Below are 22,332 nucleotides of genomic sequence, written 5' to 3'. Positions count from 1 at the left end.
CTCCAAATTATAATAAAATCTGCCTTGGACCTTCCAAATCGTCCATGCAAAGCATACTAATCTTTTGAGGGCTAGTGGTATATTCTCAATCTATGTCAAAGCCTCGTATAAAATTTGCATTCAAGGTTGATTGAGCTTGCCTTTCTTCAATTGTATTTTCCAAAATCATTCTCCCGGAATCGTCAAGGTCAATGCACAACACACATACACATATACATACACGTGTTCTCCCGGAATCGTCAAGGTCAATGCACATACACATACACATACTTTTTTGGTAATATCCAGTGCAGTATATTTATATGCTCATAAGTTTACATGATGGGAGGTCTCCGAAATGGATACACATACACATACACATACACATATGCATACCCATACGCATACACATTCACATACTTATTATATATGGATGTATGTGTGCACGCAGTGTGTGTGTGTGTGTGTGTGTGTGTGTGTGAGAGAGAGAGAGAGAGAGAGAGAGAGAGAGAGAGAGATGTCCATGAAGAAACCAAGAACCATTTATCTTATTTAATGTGAAAAGAAGAAAAAACCTTTTTGCGATTGCATATTTTCATTAGTAGAGTTGGATTCAAAGTCTAGTTCTTGCCATCAAACGTCTTTTCATGGATGGGACTTTTTTTAATGCATTTGTATCAGTTTTATTCATTAGTGTAGAAGAAAGAATTGAAAGCTGTTTGGAAGTGGTCCTAATGAACTAGGACCTTTACATGTATGTAGTTGCAACATCTTCCCTTTGCCTTGGCTTATGGAAAAGGACCACAGAAATGAAGAATACTTCATTTCTCAACTAGGACCTTTACATGTAGCTACAGAGATTCCAAATATCTCACTTGCCATGGCTTATGGGGAGGAAAGAAGTGAAGAATACTTCACGAGTGTCATACGGGAACAGATTGGCATGGCTTAGGGGAAGTAGCAGGAGTGAAGCCACTTGAATGATTAGTAGGGCAAGATAAGAGAGCCCATTGTGTCATTATTGACACATCGTTCTCATGAGTGAGCTAATGGAAGTGCATGTGTCTTGCACAACCCCTACTTGCTCACTTCAGGCCTGAACATTTAGCAGACAAGAATTACACCATATACAATGATTTGTTGGATGGCATCGGTGATCCTCTTCCATCGCTACCGGACTTCAAAACAGACTTTAGCAGATTTCCAAGTGGAATCTTTGAACAAGCATCTAATCTAATCCACTTGTTTTCTATATGTCCTTTTCTTTTCATGTGTGTTTCACTTCAATGGCCATCCATCCTGCAACAGATTATCCCTGTTTAACCAAGGACCCTGATGCCCCCCCCAAAAACTGTGCAATTGACCGACCATTTCAACAACGGGGCATAATGAAACCCACTCTCTGTACACCTGTATATTAAAGATCCCATGCCATTCTGTAGAGATACATAAGATATGTAAAAATTTGCTGCCATGTGTGGAACATCTTCCATGATCTTGCTCACTAGGACGGGTGATAACTGTTGTGTTGCTCCATGAGTTAAAGGTTCATTCATGCCTGGATTCAGCTGACCATTCGGGACATGTGAAGAGCGGTGACTTGTTGTGTTGATTTTGCATCGATATTCCTGCTTGCACATGTCATGACATAAAAGCATAACCACTCAGTGCAGTAGATGTCCTGCTGTTGCAATTTGTATAATGACACCTTGAGTATGATGATGATGATGGACTCCATGTCATGACATAAAAGCATAACCACTCAGTGCAGTAGATGTCCTGCTGTTGCAATTTGTATAATGACACCTTGAGTATGATGATGATGATGGACTCTAGCTCCTTATCAGTACAACACTGTATGGACTGAAATCAGAAGCCTTCAACATAAGATTCAAGAAGCATCCATATGACTCTCTTTCATTTCCTCCGACTTTAAAGGTGGCCTACAATCCATTGAAGCCCACCTTTGAAAGTCCATTGAGTTCCAGCTTTTGAGCTTAAAATCCTGCTCACTCCACTTTGGTGCGCATTCTTCATACATCTCTAATAGCATCTTTGTGCATAGCAGCATGTGTCCAAGTGACAGCAAAAAGTTTGATGTCCGTCGTGAATCTGTAATAGCACCTTTGTGCAAAGCATGTGTCCATGTGACAACTTGAAAACTGACACGTAGAAGATTCTTTGGTTTGCCTATGCTGCCTCCTCTCTCTTAGAGTACACACTGCCAGTTATCTCAATATTAAGAATATCAGTATCAGTCTCATCCTCACTGAACTCTTTTTCCAAAGGGAGACTTGGATTTCCTTCCTGCACACCAATTAGAAGGCCAAAACTTGAAATTACTCTCTCTCTCTCTCTCTCTCTCTCTCTCTCTCTCTTTGGCGTAGCAGTTTGGATTTAAACCGAGTTCAAGTTCCATTCCCTGCACTCTCTCTCTTTCTCTATCTCTCAGAGTGGAGGAGATAGGGAGAGCAGAGAGGGTATTGCTCCAAAGAGGTTGACACGGAAGAGCACTACATTTGCAGATGCCTGTTACTGTTAGCCCACTGTCCAGGTTCATCAGCTTCCCCCACCAGCACTGCCTGGCTACCTGATGGAGCCCCACAGACACAGACTCCCTCGTCACTGATGGCAGAGCCCAACCCCAAGATGCCTCTCAGTTGTCCATCATGAGCTTTTTCAAGATACTGGAGGGCAGCACCAGACGCCAACCTCGACAGGCATTGGAGGCCAAGGACCCCCTAGGAGGTCCCACCAGCTGCAGTGCACCCGGGATCCACAGGCCTCTGGTCCGTGGCACCTTTCCATGTGGGAGCTTCAGATCAGGAAGAGTCTTCAGTGACACAGGGACGCCCCCCCATGAGTAGTGGACATGGCGAGCCTCTTGACAGTCATAGACTCCCCTATTTGAGATATCCTGGGATGGATGAGGAGGAAGTCCCTCCTCCTGATGCAATTACTTGCACTCAGCTCTACCTTGTATAGTACTCTCCAACGTATCCACATGATCACTATGCTGCCAAGATAGGCAAACAGCTAGTCACTTTTTAAGTTTTCCATGGCGTAGATTTTCCATGGACTAGGACCTTTACACGTACTACTTTTGGTTTCATAGACCAATGTCAGCCCAATCTGAAGGAGAATATGCAGAAGCTTCATAAAATTACTACAAAGCTATGCGTTTAGAGATTGATTCTAACGATCGGAGTTACATACTTCATAATATAGGTCTTACTCATACTAGTAATGGGAAACATGCAAAAGCTTTGGAATACTATTTTCAAGCATTGGAGCGGAATTCTTTTCTGCCACAAGCTCTTAATAATATGGCTGTGATCCGTCACTACGTGCGATTATCTATACCTTAGGATCTTCCAGTTTGTAACTATTCAACCAACGAAAAGGGCTTCCCACAAACAGACTTTCGGACAAAAGTTGTCACAAGCTGTGGGGAATCCAGTACCCCCTCCCCGGCACAACCCAAGTTTGATAGACCATTGGGTCTTCTGAAGACGTTACTATTAATTTCTTTACTCTCTCTCTCTCTCCAGCTAGTCTCTTTATGAGTATTTACAGTTTTTTCCACGGCTCAGATTTCCATGGACTTGGAACTTAAAATATACTACTTTTGGTCTCATAGACCCATTGCATCTTCTGAAGCTGTTAATATTACTTTCTTTCTTTTTCCTCTCTCTCTCTCTCTCTCTCTCTCTCTCTCACACACACACACACACACACACCCCACACCCACCTGAGGTGTGTATGCTTGCATCCGTTTATCACACCACTTCTCAATAAATTTCTCGATTGTGGCTTGAAAACCTTGCTTCGCTCTAGCAAATGACTTGCGCCTTTTATGATTTTGTTCAGCCGTAACTTTCGCATGGCACATCACACAAAGGGTTCTCATGTTATGCAAATTGCATTCACCTGCAAACAAATGTACACTCCTGAGCAAGGTCATATGAAAGCTTGCGTAAGGAATAACTTCCTGAACACAGCAGCATGCCTTCTTTAGTACATTCTCTCTCTAAAGCATACCTCCACCCTGAAAGACAGCTACAATATGATCGGCATGCCATGCATTTCCCTCCTTGGCATCAGACACCAGTCTCTCTAATCTGCAAATGTTGATGTGAAAAATGGTGACTTGGGTATATTTTTTCATACTTAATTGAAGTCTCAAAATGGTGACTTGGCATCAGACACCAGTCTCTCTAATCTGTGGTGAAATTTTAAACATTTTGTTTATCATCACTAAAAAGAAGTAGAGGCTTTAAGAAGAACCCAAGATGACTGGAGTGTATATTACAGGCGGTTGTGTTTCTTGAACTTCGGAGCTTTCTGCAAGATGTATTGTCGCCTCTGTTCATGAGGCAAAGGACGAATTTTCTGTATGAGTTCATGACAATCTAGCTTACATATGGTGCAAACCCCTTTCTCCAAAGCATAAAGCTCCTGCAAAGTAGATAAGAAGTGAAAAGCCCAGCAAAACTCATGATCTAAGCTTTCTTTTATACTTTGCAGATAAATCCAGATTTAAAAAGATTATATTTTCCATACTTGCCGCAGATATGCTTGGCTAGTCTTGATTCGGAACTGTTGGTAGCATTCCTTTTTGCAGAACAAATCCTCAAAATACTCCGGATCCTTTGCATTGGATAAGCTGCAAAAAATAGGGAAAACATCATGCAATGAAGCTTTCAAGACAAGGTTGTGTAAAAACGTAGAGATATAGGGGGACTCACAAGCATGGACTGTAGCAAAGCTTACAAAGCATGGACTCACGAGCAACTGTAAAAACGAGGAGATATAGGGGGGACTCACAAGCATGGACTGTAACAAAGCTTACAAAGCGGCTCTTCGCTAGTGCTCCAAGCCTGTTGTATATGTCTTTCTTTGAAAGACTGTCGGCGTAATATTATCTTCCTCCAAGTTGCACCCTCAGGAAGACTAGAGGTCATTTCACTTGCAGGTGTAACACGCCGTTTTGAACCCCCCTTTACTAATCCCTGCAACATTAATATTCAGTTAGCATAGCATCACTGTCTTTAAATGAAATATATACTCTAGCATTGCTTGTATCCAGATCAGGTGGATCTCCACTGCCTGACAGACGCTTAAAAGAGTGTAATATCCAGTAAAGTTTGAAAGAGATTACATAGAAAGAGCTGGTCAAGATCCTGCCCTGGAAAGGTCTAGCAGAAAATAGTGTGGGGAAGATCTCTGATCCCATTAGTGGGTTTTCCAAAAGCCCTATGGTGATAGCATCCTTGAGGTTGTGGCACTCTTACAGGAGGACACGTATATCCTCCTTTATTTGGCTTTAGACCTCATTGGGAGGTTTATGGTATCACACTTGACATTCAGAGGACTTTTTGGTGGAGGTTATGGCACCACACCCAAAGTCACTAGAGAAAAGGGCATAAGAATGCAATAGCCATGATATGAGACACAATATTGCTACAAAAAGTGGGGAGAGTGAAGGAATTGTGTGAGGGAGAGTGGATAAAGAAGAAGAAGTTTCAACTTCCCCTCATCGAAAATCACACGACTCTTCAAGTCACTTTTATATTCCTTTATAAAGTTTTTTTATTACATTGATTTTAGAGCCTTTGGATTGAGGCTTTATTCAAATGGAACCTAAGACTAAAGTTTTTAAAAAAGTTTACTAAAGCACTAGGAGTAAACATAACATGTAGGAGGACACATATATGATTATATCCCCCTTAGTGGGTTTTCCAAAAGCCCTATGGTGATAGCATCCTTCAATTCCAGAGAGTCCTACTCTTAGACCTTTTTGGGAGGCTTATGGTATCACACCTAACATTTAGAGGACTTTTTGGTGGAGATTGTGGCACTCTTACAGGAGGACACATATATCCTCCTTTATTTGGCTTTCTCTACTTGGTGGTCTCGCCACCAACCAATGTGGCATATTCTGGAAGGGGTATTCAGGTTTATGACACCCAGTGTAATTGCAATATATGGATCTTGCAACAGATTGGAGCCTTGTTCAGCTTGGGCAACCTCCCTTTCAGCCTCGTTTAGCCTGGGCTTTCCTCCTGCGTGACAGCAAGAACAGCTTGGTGCAAGCCACAGAAACTTTGAAGACCTGCATTTTTAGGCGCATCAGTCCAGACCTGCAAGCAGCACGCTCTCGCAGCCCAGGCGCAGCCTTCAGACTTGTGTTTTTGCTGGGCACACTCCTCAGACTTTGTGTTTCAGCAGCAGTCTTCAGCCTTGTGTTTTTGTCAGGAGTGTGCCAACCCTGTTGCTACCAATGCCCATACCTGCTTCGTCTCCATCATCTCAGCTGGGGACAACTTCATTGCAAACCTTCAGGCAGCGATGGAGCTTTTTTACTGCCGCTTGTTATCTGCAGAGACTCACTCTCCTCAAAGGGATAGGGCACAGCAGAAGGTTTGGGAGTCCTTATACCAAGGCTGATCTCGGATGACATGTCTGCACTATTGATGCCCCTTTTTCAGAAAATGAGCTTAGACATGCAATTCAAGCATTACCACATGGTAAATGTCCTAGGAATGATGGCCTCTCTCCCACGTTTTTCATGAGTTTTTGGGATGTCATTGGGGATGAGATCATTGAAGCCCTTTCTCAGCAGATGAGATTAGACATGCGATTCAAGCATTACCACATGGTAAATGTCCTAGGAATCATGGCCTCTCTCCCACGTTTTTGATGAGTTTTTGGGATGACATTGGGGATGAGAATACTGTGGCATTACAGGACATATAGAACATGGGCTCTATGCCTCCTTTTCTTACCGAGGGTCTTATCCACCTCATTCCTAAGGGTGGTAATAAGGCTAACATTTCCCAGTGGAGGCTTATCACATTGCTTGGGACTGAATACAAAATTCTTGCCGAGGCAGTGAGCATGAGATTGCAGCAGCCAGTGTTACAAATAGTCATCCATGACACACAAAATGGACTCCTACAAGGAAGAAGCATCTTTGATAACATCTTTTCCTTTTTTTTGGGAGGCAAGAGAGTGGGCCAAGGCAAGTAATCAACCTTTGGCAATCTTGGTACTTGATTTTGAGAAAGCCTATGGTAGAATGGATTGAGACTTCTTAGAGGGTACTCTCGCACGTATGGGATTTTCTCGAGATTGGATCAGAGGTGTCTCTTGCCTTTATTGGGAGGCTCACAACCTTGTTCTTGCGTGTGCAGGTCGAGGTGAGCGCTTTCAAATTTCTCACTCCGTATGGCAGGGCTTCCCTTTAGCTCCACTATTGTATCTCATTGTTGCAAAAACTTTGAGCATTTTCCTTCGCCCGAGTGCCAGAGTATCTTGATTGAGACTACCACTGCACACAAAGGAACAGCTTTTGGACTTTGAGTTGACTGATGATAGATGCTTCTTGAGGCATCTTTCTCATGTCTTTGCTCATTCTGCACTGCCTTGGAAGAGTTTTGTCTAGCAACAGGGGCCTTTATTAATGGGCATAAGTCTGTCGGATTAGTGACTTTGAGAGGATCGATCTGGCATCTAGAGCCCTGGTAGTAAACCAAGTGTTTCTTGCCATAGCGTGGTATGTCCCTTCTTGTTGGTGTTATGAGACCGTAGATGCATTAGACAGTTGTGGAGGGTGATCCACAACTTCTTATGGTAAGGACTTGAAAGTTGATGGCACATCAGAAAACCAGAGCCAGAGTTGCTTAGGAAACTATTATCCTTCCCAAGCATGAAGGGGGATTGAACATCATTGATTGAGAGATCCAGTGCAAAGCTTTTCTTTGCGAGTTGGTAGTTAGAGTATTCCTTCCTGGTACTGAGCCCTCTGGATGTACCATATTCTTAGATGTGTCCCTAAGAGCGGTGGTGACTGGGGGCACACCACACGTTTTAGTTTTTCTTGAGGCAATTACCGCCCCTTGTCCTCCCCACTGGTTTCTTCCATTATCCACCAAGCTTGGAGCAGTATGCGGATATTTCTTATGGTGGCACATCCAGGGCCAAAGTTGCTTAGGAAACTATTATCCTTCCCAAACATGAAGGGGGATTGAACATCACTGATCTAGAGATCTAGTGCAAAGCTCTACTTTGCAAGTTGGTGGTTAGAGTATTCCTTCCTGGAACTGAGCCCTGGAAGGATTTCTTCATGTACCATATTCTTAGATGTGTCCTTGAGAGCAGTGGCGTGATTGGGGGCACACCATATGTTTTATTTTTTTTAAGGCGATTTACTGCCCCCCGTCCCTCCCACTGGTTTCTTCCATTATCCACCAAGCTTGGAGCAGTATGCGGATATTTCTCTGTCACGGACCCCCAAGCTCAGTAGAAGAGGTTGACATGCAGTATGCGGATATTTCTATGTCATGGACCCCCAAGCTCAGTAGAAGAGGTTGACATGCAGCCCATTATGTGGAACGACCTTATCAGAGATGATCTTGGCAGCCTCCTTGGTGCAACAGGATATATGTGGTGGCCAGGCTAGGAGAGATGTGCAACGACAGTACTTGATTGGAAGAACTTTAAGTGCCTTCAAGATGATGAGAGAGAGGAAGCTACCCAGCATCTCAGAGGGAGTCACCGATGGATTGCCAGATTGATGCAGCTATACCCAACCACTGGATCACTGCTGGTACATTTTTACATGAGTATCATCACTTGTGTTGGGGGTTTTTCTGGGACAAGCATGCTGGGTTTTTTCAGGGACAAGCGTGCCCCTTCAGATGTTTGGATTCCTGAAGCCAGAGGAGGAAGAGGGTGTTGCTTTCTATTCCATTCAGTCTGGATGGTGGATAGAGGGGGTTGATTCCCTAGTGATGATCACTCATGCTTTGTGTGCCTAAGGCTAAATGGTGGATGCCCTATAAGATGTGACTAACCCGAGAAGGAGCATACCTTTCTTCAGCTACACTATGCTTAACACCAGGTTGCTCATGCTTGGACAGACTAGAGAGTTCCCACTCTTAGGCCTCACTATGAGGCATATGACGTTACACCCCACATTCAGAGGAGATTCTAGTAGATATTTTGGCAGAGACTCCGGCACTCGTACAAGAGGGGTCAGATTTCCTACTTCTGGCAATGGAGATCTATTTTTTGGCATGGATCCCTCTTGTCTAATATGCCCAGCTCCATCCGAGACAGTGTATCATTGCTTATGGGAGTGCAAAGGAGAACAGAGGATTTGTTCTTTCATACTTTATAGAAGTCTCTTTCTTGCAAAAGAAGTTACTTTTGCTAGACCACAGATTTACCGACATGGTCTTTATGATATGTAATGTGTCTCATAGGTCATTTTGGCCTTCCATTGACGCTAATATAATTTTCTTCTCTCTCTCTCTCTCTCTCTCTCTCTCTCTCTCTCTCTCTGAAGACGTTAATATATCATTTCATTTCTCAGTGTGTGTGTGTATGCATGCACACACACAAGCAGGCATATAGATATAAGAACGTCCAAAGGCACCACACAATGAAACATTAGAATAAATATTGACATAACCCTTTAATACCTATGTGGAGCAAATTGACGCTCTCTGGAAAACTCAGACAGAGACATTGCAGTAAATGTGAAAAGATGGAGGATGTAGAGGTCCTTATGAACTTCATCTTCAGGTGCACTTACCCCATGAACGTAAGGAAGTTCAGCCTTGCTGCATTCCAATTCAAGTGCCAGAGGCACTTGAAGGGGCCTTCCGAGCAAGCAATTCCGATCAACTGGCCGTAGGGCATTCCATTGATGAACAAATGAAGCTGCACAGTTGTAATTCTCGGGACTCTCTCTGAGACAATCAGGAAGGGCAATGCAATTATGTGAAACAGAGAGTTCCCTAGAAAGCCATAAATCCTCAGGAAGGAAGTTTTCTTCCAGTGGTGTAGGTCTGTATCCATCTGAATTTGATCTGGCATATAAATGGATACGTCTTGTGTTTGCACTAACCTGCCAACATCAAGCAAAGCCCCAAGTGTATCGGCTTAATAGCCAGATAAATTTTGGTAAAAATAAAATAAGCGGAAAGATAATTGAGAGAAACAAAGATTTGCAGTTTACTGGTTGCAAATATCACCTCAAACATAAGGGAATCGGGGCATATAACTGCATGAGATTCCTCTGGTTGTGCTGTATCAGTAGCAGTTTTAGCACCCATTATGGCCTTGCCATCCCCACAATCAAGACCTTTGACAGTTGAACATTCTTCATTTTCGCCTAGTTCATTTCCATCTGAGATGCATTCCATCAGAGTCTCTGTCTCTAGGACTTCAACTATTCCCCCTTGGCTTGAACTTTCTGGTTTGTCCATTACCTGTCCATAACCTTTGCTTGAGCTACTCTGAGCTATTCTTTTTTCATGGTTATCGATAATCGCTAATGGATTCTGGTCCTCATGTGAGGTCTTCAAAACAGCATCAACCTGCATATATATAGACAATACTACTATCTTAACTTGACTGTTTAGAGATTTAAAGAATAAAACCTTCCTTAAACAACTTAAACAGTATAGTTTTCCAATCACATATGAACATTACTATGTATGTGACTAAGATGCAGAGACCCAAGATTGTACTAACTGCAAGAATTAATTTAGCACAATTTCTTGTTGCACAGAAACAAAACTAAAATGAAGTATGTTCACAAATGAAGAACATGTCATGACTGAAATAGAATCATGCTGAAGGTTTTGCCTATAGTTGCAGTCAACTCTAGTATTATGACAACTGTGTCATTGTTTTTTTCCTACGTCAATTACTTAAGCAGTTAATATATATACGTATATACACACATGAATGTACGTACATACATAAATCCACACATGCATAGAAACACACACACTTTTTTTTATAGTGAAACCACTGTCTCATTAAGAAAAAAGAAATATATATTCATACCTGTCCCAAATCAGGACAGCTATACGTATATACACATACGAACATACGTACATACATGAATCCATACATGCCACACTTTTTTTTTTTGGGTGAAACCAATGTCTCATTAAGAACAAAGAAATATACATTCATAGTTGTCCCAAATTAGGATAGCTACTACTAAGATCAGAAACAATTGGAGAACACTTCTAACTGCTGGAAGGTTAGTCCCCGATTTCATGAGAATCTCGGAGAGACTGGAAAAGGAAAGCATGTGATCTCCTAAAAAAAGGAAAGCATATAATCTCCTCATGACTGAAAATGAGCTGATTTCATGCATGGTAGATTGTCCACAAAGCCTAGTATCCAGTCCAAGAAAGGAAAAGATTGTAATCCGGCAAAGGTGAAGAAAGAGGGCCGAACATCGAGAAGAATTTCCCGAAGATGCTGTTGGCAAATCGCAATCTCAAGTGCCCTGATAGTCTGTCCAAGAGAGCACGAGAAGAGGGGGACCCCATAACAAATGAATAGGTGATGAGAACACATCTTACAAGAGGAAGGTGCAATGTTTCTCTTGGCTAAGAAGGTGCCAACTGGCAATGCACCCACAATGCATCTCCACAAAAAAAGTCTATGTTTGAGGGAAAATTTGCTTTTCCAAAACTGCAGTCAGATAGGCCTTCCACCATCGAAGAGGATTGTTTGCAAGCCACAAGTGATTGTATCCGAGGTGGAGGAAGCAAAATTTTATAGTCTCTAGACAGAGGATTGACACCGGTTGGGAGATTATTGCCAGTATTACAGCATGGAAGATCTGGAGAGCTAGATGCACGGATGCTATTGAGGGTGTCCAAATTTTTGGGTCTCAATGCATTAGTACTATATGAGGTGATATCATCCACACTCTTATGGTCTCTAGACAGAGGATTGACACCGGTTGGGAGATTATTGCCAGTATTACAGCATGGAAGATCTGGAGAGCTAGATGCACGGATGCTATTGAGGGTGTCCAAATTTTTGGGTCTCAATGCATTAGCACTATATGAGGTGATATCATCCACACTCTTATGGCTACTTGGGCTCGCATTCAGGGGCCCTCTCGTTCTGCATAGGCGAAGCCTCTGATATTTATGCGGGAATGGGACCATGGCATCTTCTTTTCCTGTAGTACCACAGGTCTTACATGGCATCATGATGCTCCTCAGTGGTTGAAATCACCTTACATATTGGGGTGATTCTATTCTTTTCCGGCTTATAGCTGTGATTATTGTATGTTTTTCTCATACTTAATAGAAGTCTCTTTTTGAAAAAAAAATAAAAAATAAAAATAAAATTTATAGTCTCTAGCTGCCGTGAGGTAATGGAAAGAAAAGAAGAATAACCTGGAAGTTTCCTATCAAATTCCCACTCTCTTAATCTTTCCTCATCCTCAAGTGGAGGCACCAGCTGAAAATCTTGCAATATAGAGATTATTTCATGCCATACATGCTTGTGATGCATACCTAGATTATATATTCTAACAGCCTGTGGAAAGGAGAATACATTGCCTGGATCATCAACAACATCATCAACCAAACGTACACCTAAGTTGGAGAGGAAGAATGCTTTTCTAGGTTGTAATTTAGCCAAAGAATGTTGAAATGCCCTGCTCCAATGAATACTTTCTTTTTGCAAGGAATTTCCTCTATCTGGAGGTTTGCCAGACCAAGAAAGATGACAAAGAAGCATTTGCCAGTCATGTATAAGCTTTGTGGAATAAGGTAAGCTCACAATCCAACCTACAAATTTTCCAAATATGACATCATGGTGAGAAACTATCCATTCCCCAAAAGCTTTTGTTTTCATAGTCACAATCAAATGTGCCAGCATTAAAGGCCAAGGTTGCTTTTGATGAAGGAATTCAAGAAGTAAAGTTGCCTTTCTTACATTGACATGGTAGTGGATATTGAGTATATTCAATTCTCCACACACACACACACATACACGTATGTATTCATATATATACATGTGGATGCACGCACACATGTATACATACATACATGTGTGCGTGTGCGCTTATGAAGAAAAGGCACTAAAAGACAATGGGAAAGGATCAAATTTCGGAGAACATTATTGGAATATAATGTACCAGATAACATTTTCAAAATACCTGAATCCCAGTGATGGCGTATTCTGAACCATTGGTCATAGTAGAAATGCGCTCCAGACTTTTGCTAAGGCTTTGCCATTGCATCTCATCCGATGTATCCTGCATACAATTTCTCATGAGTCTGAAATGGCTCCTCTTTTGTAAAGATAAAATTAGGTAAAAGAAACATGAGCAATTATAGAGCACCGAGGGTGTGAAAGAACTACCTTTGCACAAAAAAAGTATATATTGACTGCACTCTTCTGGCCTCGTCTGTGAGCTCTATCCTCTGCCTAAAAACAACAAGCATGCAAGAGCATGAGGTGCTGAAAAAACAAAAACATATGTGGAGTACAAGAACATGAAAAGAAAAGGTTAAACAACAGAACTAGTATTTGCAAAAGAATGCCTCACCTGGGAGATCATGGTGAAGTGTGGCATCTTGAAGGAGAATGTCTAGAGGTGTTATTAGAATAATAATTGCAATGCTCAAGTCTATACTTCCCGAGTATGAGGGTGCCCAAATCACCTTTATGATGGATAAGCTTATCCAATGGTTGATATCCGATCCCACCTCTAAGAGTGATCCCAAAATCACCTCTATGATGGATAAGCTTATCCAATGGTTGATAATGATTTCGATGCCACCTTCTCACAAATAAACTCTAAAATAGATGAACATAAAACCATCAAGAGGTGCAGAACCTTTGTTAGATACTTGGTCCAGATCAAAACTGCTCGATGGTGGTACGATCGAGCTAAAATTCTGATGTCTGGCTGAAGTGACGTGAACCTGCACTGCTGCCCCCGCCTGCCCTCTGTTGCCTCCGCCTGTTTCTCTGCTGCTCCTTCCTGCCTCTGCTGCCTTCGCCTGCCCATCTGCTGCCTTCGCACCCCCCTTCGCCTGCCCAACTTCTGCCCTTCGCTGGCCTTTCAGTCCCTGCCTGCCCTTCAGCTACCCCCGCTAGCCCCTCTGCTGCCCACCGCCTGCCTTCGCCTGCCCCTGCCAGCCCCCCTTTTGCTGCCCCGCCTGCCCTTCAGCTGCCCCCGTCAGCCCCTCTGCTGCCCCCCGCCTGCCTTTGCCTGCCCCCTTTTGTTGCCCCCGCCAGCCCCCCTTTTGCTGCCCCGCCTCCCCCTTTGCTGCCCGCCCCCTGCCTTCTTCAGTCCCCGCCTGCCCCTCAGCTGCCCGCCCCCTGCCTTCTTCAGTCCCTGCCTGCCCCTTTGCCCTTGCTTCCCCAGCTGCTCCCCCCCTTTGCCCCCCTTCCTCTGCTCCCGTTTTCCCAGCAGCTATTTTATCTGGATTCAAGTCGGCCGCCCACTTTTCTTGATTGGTCTTATGGCTTTTTCTGCCGCAGCCAATCTCTCATCACCCCCACTGGCCGGGAGAATCATCAATTTTTCACAAGACGAGCTCACTTCTCTTCAGCACGACATTGACCTTGAGGTCCAGACTACCCTTGTAGACTACCCTTGTTGCGAGAGTTTATGGTTCCCACCCTTCTCGTTCACAGGCCCGTGAATGGCTTCTAGCAGCTCTCCCTTTGGAGCTAATTGTGCACTTTCAGGATACTCGTTTACTTGGTCGAGGCTTCTGCCAGGTGGATTTTTATTCTTCAAAAGCTACTTCTCAGGCTTTGGCTAGCAGCCCCTTTCCTCTTGGTCCTAGGAAGATTTTCTTCTTTCAGTACCAGGAAGGCTTTGATCCAGTGGTGGAGGATCAGCTCTCACTACGGTTCTCTGCTCTTCCTCGGTCCTATTGGAAGCTTTTAGCTTCCATAGGGCATCCTTTGGCCAAGTTCTAGAGGTAGCAATCCTCCCGAGCTCTCCTGCCTCAGCTTCCGCGGCCGTTACCGCCACTCTTGATGGTGTACCCCGGGTCCTTGTGCTTGTTCCTGATCCATCGATTACTGATGATCATGTTATGCTTCAGAGACATGACAGATCTCATTTCCGCCAGAGGATGGAGATTGCAGGCAGACCTGACCAGTGTCGGATTTGTCGTCGAGGCAGGGTCACATTGCTAGAGATTGTCCCAGATCGAGGGGCCATGCTAGGAGGCGGCATGGTCCTGCCCATCAGAGGCCGAGACTCCAGCTGCTCCTTTGCCACAGCAGACCACACAGCGTTGGGTTGTGGTTAGGGATGGAAGGCACCCTCGGACCCCCGTACCTGCCCCTTCACCCACACTCCCTGTGGAGCACCCTAACCCCTATGCCTCACAGGATGTTGATCCTTTTTTGGAGGATGAGGCCTTGCAGGCACATGATCTGGATCCCTCACAGGAGGATGCTGCATTACAATTACAGGATGATTGCATCCTTGAGGATTATGTTGCACATTCGCATTGTCATGGTACCTCTCCAGTTCTAAGGAGTAGCCCTGGCTTTTTCCCAGAGTGGGAGAGAGAGGTAAGGTTTACATCGTCAGATTTTCCCTCCCTTACCTATGTGAGACGTACTTCCGCCTCTAAAGGGGGTCCTTCGTCGACCACGAGATCTGGTCATTCCTACTCTGAGTCTTTATGAGGATTGTCTCTTGGAACATTCAGGGTCTTGGGGGTTTTTTTCCGCGTCGACGGAAACAAATTGTAAAAACCCAGCTTCATTGTGGACCTATGGATATATTACTCTTGCAAGAGCATAAAATGGATGCTAGTCAGTGTGGGAGATCAGGCAAGCTTCTCTCGTGACACACCTTTTGGTCACCTACTGTTGGTACCAAGGGTGGTGTTTGTATCTCTGTTTCAGCTTTGATTTTGCCTTGCATCATTGGACATGGTGTCATTTTGCCTGCGAGAGCGCAGTGGATCCTTCTTATGCAAGGTACTACACGCATTGGTATTCTCAACCTCTATGCTCCTAACCATAGAGGTGAGAGGATTGCCTTTTGGAAATCTCTCACTACATTGATGCCTCTTGCCGACCATTGGATTATTGGTGGGGATTTCAACATGGTTGAGATGCCAACGGATAAAAGAGGTGGACATGAGGGCTTGGTGCATCCTCTTGAAAGAGCGTCTTGGGAGAGGTTTATACTCTCCATTCGTGGTAGAGATTGTTGGCATGAGGATGACATTTTGAGGAGTCCATCCATTCTTCTTTATTCATGGTCTAACAGGAGAAGAGATGTAGGATGTATCTATGCACGGTTACACAGATTTTATGTGGATGATTGGGTGCTTGACCGAGGTGGACATACTTTGATTGCTACAGGCACCTCCAAATCGGATCATTGCCCAGTGGTTTTATGTATTAGAAATCTGAATTGCCATGGATCAGCACCCCATGTACGCATCCCTGATCATTTGTTTTCAGATGCAGAACTATCGCATCGTATCCTTGATATTTAGAGATCTCATGACTTCTTACAGGCCTCTCAAATCCTGGCCTCTACTCTCTGTGATATTAGTGACTTTTATCACACATGTGCCCTGTCTAAGAGGCAAGAGGCCTTCGACTTAGAAAGGGCTATTAGACGTAGATTGGCTGCCTTGCAGAAAGAGCACAAGAACATCCTCATGCTCAATGGGTTGCAGATTCTTTATGTACACTATTAGAGCAGAACTTCATCACTCTCTTGAGAAGCACGCGGAGTATCGTTTCCATGCCCAGGAATCCTTTTGGACACAGATGGGTGGCAGATGTAACAAACATTTCTTTGATTCTCACGGCCCATCTCATGTCAGAGATAGTGTCAGGCAATTGCAAGATTCACATGGCACTCTTCACTCAGATTCTCTCATGGTTAGACAGATTGCCACCGATTTCTACTGCCAGCTTCTTAGTGCTGAGCCGCATTCTGATCTAAGACACAGGGCACAGAGGAAGGTTTGGAATGCATTGCCACATTTGATCACCGAGGAGATGTGTGCCACTCTGGATGCCCCTTTTTCTATGCAGGAGTTCAGTCATGCTCTTCATGCCTTACCTCATGGTAAGTGTCCAGGGGAGGATGGCCTCTCCCCTGTTTTTTTCACTACTTTTTGGGATGAGATTGGGACTGAGATAACATCGGCTTTGCAGGAGATGTGGGACACAGGTTCTATGCCTTCTTCTCTCACTGAGAGGCTTATTTATCTTATTCCTAAGAGCGGGGATAAGACATTGATTGGCCAATGGAGACCTATCATCTTACTTGGGACTGCCTATAAGATTCTTACTAAGGCAGTGAGCATCAGATTGCAGCCAATTTTGCAGGATGTTATTCATGATACCCAGAATGGATTCTTATACGGCACAAGCATCTTTGATAACATTTTCTTGTTTTGGGAGGCCGTCGAATGGGCTAAAGTGAGCAATCAGCCCTTAGCCATTCTGCTCTTGGATTTTGAGAAGGCCTATAATAGAGTGGATTGGGACTTTCTTGAGGGTACTCTTAGTCATATGGGCTTCTCTCAGAGATGGATCAAGGGAGTTTCATGCATGTATCGTGATGCCCACAGTAGAGTTCTTGCTTGCGGTGATAGAGGAGAGCGGTTTCACATTTCTCGCTCAGTACGACAGGGTTGCCCAGTAGCCCCTTTATTATATATCATAGTTGCAGAGGCCATGAGCATCTTTCTCCGCTCCACTGCTGGTATTTCAGGATTGAGGTTGCCTCTTCGTAGTCACGAGGAGTTGGTTGACTCTGAGTTAGCTGATGACACGGCTTTATTTTTGGAGGCTTCACATATATGCTTATGTTCCTTCCGGGTAGCACTAGAGGAGTTCTGTTTGGCAGCAGGGGCACTCGTTAATTGGCACAAATCTATTGGTTTTTGGGTTAGTGATTCACCGAGAGTTGATTGGGGTGCAGAGCTTGGTTTTACTTGGATCAACAGAGGATGTACTGCTAGATATTTGGGATGCCAAGTTGGGATTGATATTTCTCCTGCACAGCAATTTGCTCCGGTACTTATGAGTATCCGGAAGAAGCTCCTCCATTGGAGCTCCAGGAGATTAGATTTAGCCTCCAGAGCTTTGGTGGCTAATCAGGTTTTGCTTGCCTCAGCAAGCTTGGTTTATTGCCTCTTGTTGGTGCTTCTCTCGTGCGTGCATTGGCCAATTGCGGAGATTGATCCGCAATTTTCTCTGGTCGGGCTTGGATGGCACCTCAGACACTCGTGCCAGGGTAGCTTGGCTCACAGTTATTCAGCCCAAAAGAGAGGGGGGCTTGAATTATCGATCCGGATGTTCAATGCAGGGCGTTGCTTTGCAAACTTGTGGTCAGAGGTTTCCTACCAGGCACTGAGCCTTGGAAGGATTTTTTCTTGTCTCAAATTTCCAGATGTACACCGAGGGTCGGGAGAGACTGGATGTCCAACACACGTTTTTTGTTCACAGAGGCTGATATTAGGGCACCATCTTCCCCTCTTATTGCAGCCATTGTCAAAGCATGGAGAAGCATGAGATATTTTTTGCGACAAAGGCTTCCTAGGTCTTTGGACGAGGCTGACCGACAACCTATTATGTGGAACGAGTTCATTAGGGATGAGGCTGGTCGGCCACTTGGTGCATCTCATTATATGCAATGGTCAGGATGGGAGAGATGCGCATACACAGTTCTTGCTTGGAAGACCTTTAAGAGTCCTCCGAAGGATCGAAGAGTTGCATCCACTCAGCATCTTAGGGGCTCTCACATTCGTATTGATCAGATTGATGCAGCTATTCCGCATGAGTGGCTTTCTGGGACCTTTCACGGAGACTATCATCCGAGTTGGCTGGGAGTTTTTTCGAGGATAGGCATACCTCTACAGGTCATTGCTCTGCCAGGCCAGGAGGATACAGATTTCCTTATGTATTCTATCATGCCTGGTGGGAAACACTAGGCTTAGTCCAGTGAGGATTGTTGGTCGCTCGGGAAAGCACTGGTTCATTGACCCTTCTCCTCAGATAGTGACTCATGGCTCTTGGTGTTTGTGGCTATATGGTGGCAGTTCTATCAGATATCTTCAGTGGGATCCAGGAGAGTGGGAGTGGATTGATGCCTTCGATCCTTTGAAAAGCCTTCCTTTTTTCAGTTTCACTGTTCGGAATGCCAGGCTTCTCCTCACTCGACAGATGCATAGGATCCCTACTCTCAGGCGTCATTGGGAGAGCTATGATATTTCTCCAGTGATACAGCGCAGATAGTGGCATAGACTTTGGCATTCATACAGCATTCATACAGAAGGAGCCATATCTCTCATTTCTTTTGGTTATTCTTACATGGTGGTCTCCCCACCAATCAGTGGAGATCAGTTTTCGGTGTAGCACCTTCTTGTCCTAGATGTGCGGCAGATTCTAAGTCCGTACAACATTGTCTATGGGGGTGCAGCATTGCACAGCAGATTTTGTTGGAAATAAGTGCTCACTAGGAGTACTTTTAGTCTTGGTCATCTCAGTGTATGCCACGTGGCACCTCTATAATTGTCCCATAAGTCACTCTACTCTATCTTGTACTTCTCACCTATATATTGTGGGTGTCACATCAATGAAAGTATCTATCTTGTGTCTTGTCTACACTCATCTCAAGGTATGTCTAAGCTTTGTGTTTCTTTTTTAGTCTTGCTCTCATTTCAGTTTCAGTTTTAGCTTTGTCTCTCCCCCTTTTCTTACATGGTATCAGAGCAGGTTTATCCTGGCTCCCTTCAACCCACCATAGCCTCAGCTCACCGACTATCTACTCGCTGCTCTTGCTCTCCACAGTCCATGGCAGCTCAAGTTCTACCCATACTGACTCAGCCGTTGCCATTCCTAGTTCGCCCCTGTTTCCTGTAAGCGACAGCCTGCAGTCGCTTGGTTCAGAACAGGCCGCCGCCTTTGCTGTTGGCCGCCGCTTAGCTGGCCCTGCTTTTGATAGTCGACCTGCTGCTGTAGCAGCCCAACAACTAACTGCGCTTCTGTCCTCTAGTATTGCACATGCAGCAGCTCAGCAATTTTTTTTGGAGCCGCCTCAGCTTTGGACGTTTATCGTACTACCCTGATGCGTTCCTTTGACTGCCTTCTTCATCGACTCAAGGGGCTGTCTCTGCCTGGGATTTATTGCGCTTGAAAAGTCTACAAGGTACTGTCTCCTTCAGTTTGCTGGTCAGTCCCTTTGTTATCCTCATATCTGCAAACTGCTAATTCCTCATGCTTCGATGGGCTGTCACATGCTATGGCCTTGACAAGTGGTGAGAGAGCCGGCTTCTAAAAACAATTTGGATCTTTTCTTTCATTTATTTCTGCAATCTTGTAAGGGAATAGACACTACCCTTGCATTTTAGCAAGAGGTAAGACCTTCCCACATGGCCTCTTCTACTCATTCTATCATGTCTATTGACAAATTCAATGGGTCCAACTTTCATACTTGGCAAATCAAAATCAAGTGCCATCTTATGAAAGAAAGTCTTTGGGACGTTGTTCACCCTGCTGCTCCACCGAAGATTCCGACATTGAGCAAGTTATCACTTATGCTCCCACTGCCAAGAATGACAAAGCCTATGCTATCATCTTGCTCGGTCTTGGAGATGATTACATTCATCACATCTCCGACATACAGTCTGCTTCTCGAGCATGGATTACTTTGGATACCCTTTTTGGACCCCGCTCTAAAAACTCTAAGATTGCACTTATGATCTCATTCTTTGATCTATATATGCAGGAGGGAGTTACTATAGCCTCTCATGTCAATTATTTTCGCAGTCTTATGGTTCAGCTTGCATCAGTGAAGTCCCCCATCTTCGAAGATATTGCTATTGCTGTGCTTCTCAAAAGCTTACCTGACACCTATGCTACACTTGTCACTACCTTCAAGTATCACAATAATCCTACTCTTGAAGGTATCATCAATGCTCTCCAAGAAGAGGAAAGAACAAAACAACAAAAGGTAACTGACACTGCATTTCTAGCAAAGAAAGGAAGTTCTAAGGTAAGAAAGCCTTGCACCCATTGTGGAAAAACTAATCATATGGAGAAGGACTGCTTCAAGGCTCATCCATGCACCATTTGTGGCCGTGATAATCACCGGGAGAAGGACTGCTACTCTAAAACCTCTACATCAGCCCCCGCATCTACCTCAGCCCATGTTGCTGCAGCATCTTCATCGGCAGATCTTGCTGTTCATTCCTCACATGATGAGGAGTGGGCTTTCTGATTACTTCACCTTTCTTTTCTACCACTTTGACCACCGATGATGTACGTCAAGGGGTTCTAGTGTCTTACTTATTATGCTTTTTGACCTCTCTCTTGTCCTTACCCAAGAGGCAAAGATTGCCCTTGAGGAGGGGATGTCTTCAAGGTCCATCTTTCTGTCTACAGTCAGGTCTACAGGCAGTCTTCTGTCTATCTAGTCTTGTCTGTCTGTCTATTTGTCTATCAATCTGACTGTGTCTTGTTTTAGATCCATCTTGTCCCTATCCTTGTGGACCCATATGAGAATATCACTTGAGGAGGGGTGTCTCAGGATCTTTTGTCTGTCATGTCTTGTCTCTCAGTCTATAGGTCTTTATGTCTATCTTCTAGACTTGTCTTTCTGTCTTTCTCCTAGTGTCCACTTAAGGAGGGTGTTGGAAATAAGTGCTCACTAGGAGTACTTTTAGTCTTGGTCATCTCAGTATATGCCACGTGGCACCTCTATAATTGTCCCATAAGTCACTCTACTCTATCTTGTACTTCTCACCTATATATTGTGGGTGTCACATCAATGAAAGTATCTATCTTGTGTCTTGTCTACACTCATCTCAAGGTATGTCTAAGCTTTGTGTTTCTTTTTTAGTCTTGCTCTCATTTCAGTTTCAGTTTTAGCTTTGTCTCTCCCCCATTTTTCTTACAGATTTGGGGTCCTGTAGCCCAACTTATGGGCAAATTGAGTGGCCGAGCCATGCATGTGACTTGGGGGCAGTTGCTTGGCTCTCCCAGTCCGGTCCACAACTTTTTTATGAGGGCAGTGGTACAGATTCTATTTTTTTCATTCGTAGAGGTATTGCCCAGCATGGTTTATTGCAGGATGTTCCTCACTCTGATTATACACCCCCTAGACAGAGGATTGACACCAATTGGGAGATTATTGCCAGTATTACAGCATGGCAGATCTAGAGAGCTAGATGCACGGAGGCTATTGAGGGTGTCCAGATTTTTGGGTCTCAGTGCATTAGTACTATATGGGGTGATATCATCCACACTCTTATGGCTACTTGGGCTCGAATTCAGGCGCCCTCTCGTTCTGCGTAGGCGAAGCGTGTGATATTTATGCGGGAGTGGGACCATGGCATCTTCTTTTCCTCTAGTACCACAGGTCTTACATGGCATCATGATGCTCCTCAGTGGTTGAAATCACCTTACATATTGGGGTGATTCTATTCTCTTCCGGCTTATAGCTGTGATTGTTGTATGTTTTTCTCATACTTAATAGAAGTCTCTTTCTGAGAGAAAAAAAAAAACCAT

The 22,332-nt window shown here is 44.2% G+C and overlaps 1 protein-coding gene across 4 annotated transcripts in view; it reads right to left on the bottom strand.

The window, feature by feature from the left end:
* Positions 1 to 504: 504 nt before the first annotated feature.
* LOC147603357 (SNF2 domain-containing protein / helicase domain-containing protein / HNH endonuclease domain-containing protein) overlaps positions 505 to 22,332 on the bottom strand; it is a 92,792-nt gene continuing 70,964 nt past the window's right edge. For 2 of the 4 annotated variants that reach the window (XM_086796574.1, XM_086796575.1), the window contains 10 exons: positions 13,177 to 13,242; positions 12,971 to 13,069; positions 10,023 to 10,367; positions 9,581 to 9,895; positions 4,807 to 4,991; positions 4,543 to 4,645; positions 4,292 to 4,437; positions 4,021 to 4,100; positions 3,731 to 3,909; positions 505 to 2,286 (listed from right to left, as the gene is read on the bottom strand). In XM_086796574.1, the coding sequence (XP_086652700.1) occupies positions 2,170 to 2,286; positions 3,731 to 3,909; positions 4,021 to 4,100; positions 4,292 to 4,437; positions 4,543 to 4,645; positions 4,807 to 4,991; positions 9,581 to 9,895; positions 10,023 to 10,367; positions 12,971 to 13,069; positions 13,177 to 13,242 (1,635 nt within the window). In that variant the 3' untranslated portion in view covers positions 505 to 2,169. Of the gene's footprint in view, positions 2,287 to 3,730; positions 3,910 to 4,020; positions 4,101 to 4,173; positions 4,202 to 4,291; positions 4,438 to 4,542; positions 4,646 to 4,806; positions 4,992 to 9,580; positions 9,896 to 10,022; positions 10,368 to 12,970; positions 13,070 to 13,176; positions 13,243 to 22,332 lie in introns of those variants that run through there. The other 2 variants (XR_015265617.1, XR_015265618.1) reach the window with 2 other exon arrangements.

Source organism: Cibotium barometz, chromosome 64, assembly GCF_041138505.1.
Source record: "Cibotium barometz isolate CiBa-2024 chromosome 64, ASM4113850v1, whole genome shotgun sequence".
NCBI classification, from domain to species: Eukaryota; Viridiplantae; Streptophyta; class Polypodiopsida; order Cyatheales; family Cibotiaceae; genus Cibotium; species Cibotium barometz.
This window is presented reverse-complemented; position numbering and strand designations above follow the sequence as displayed.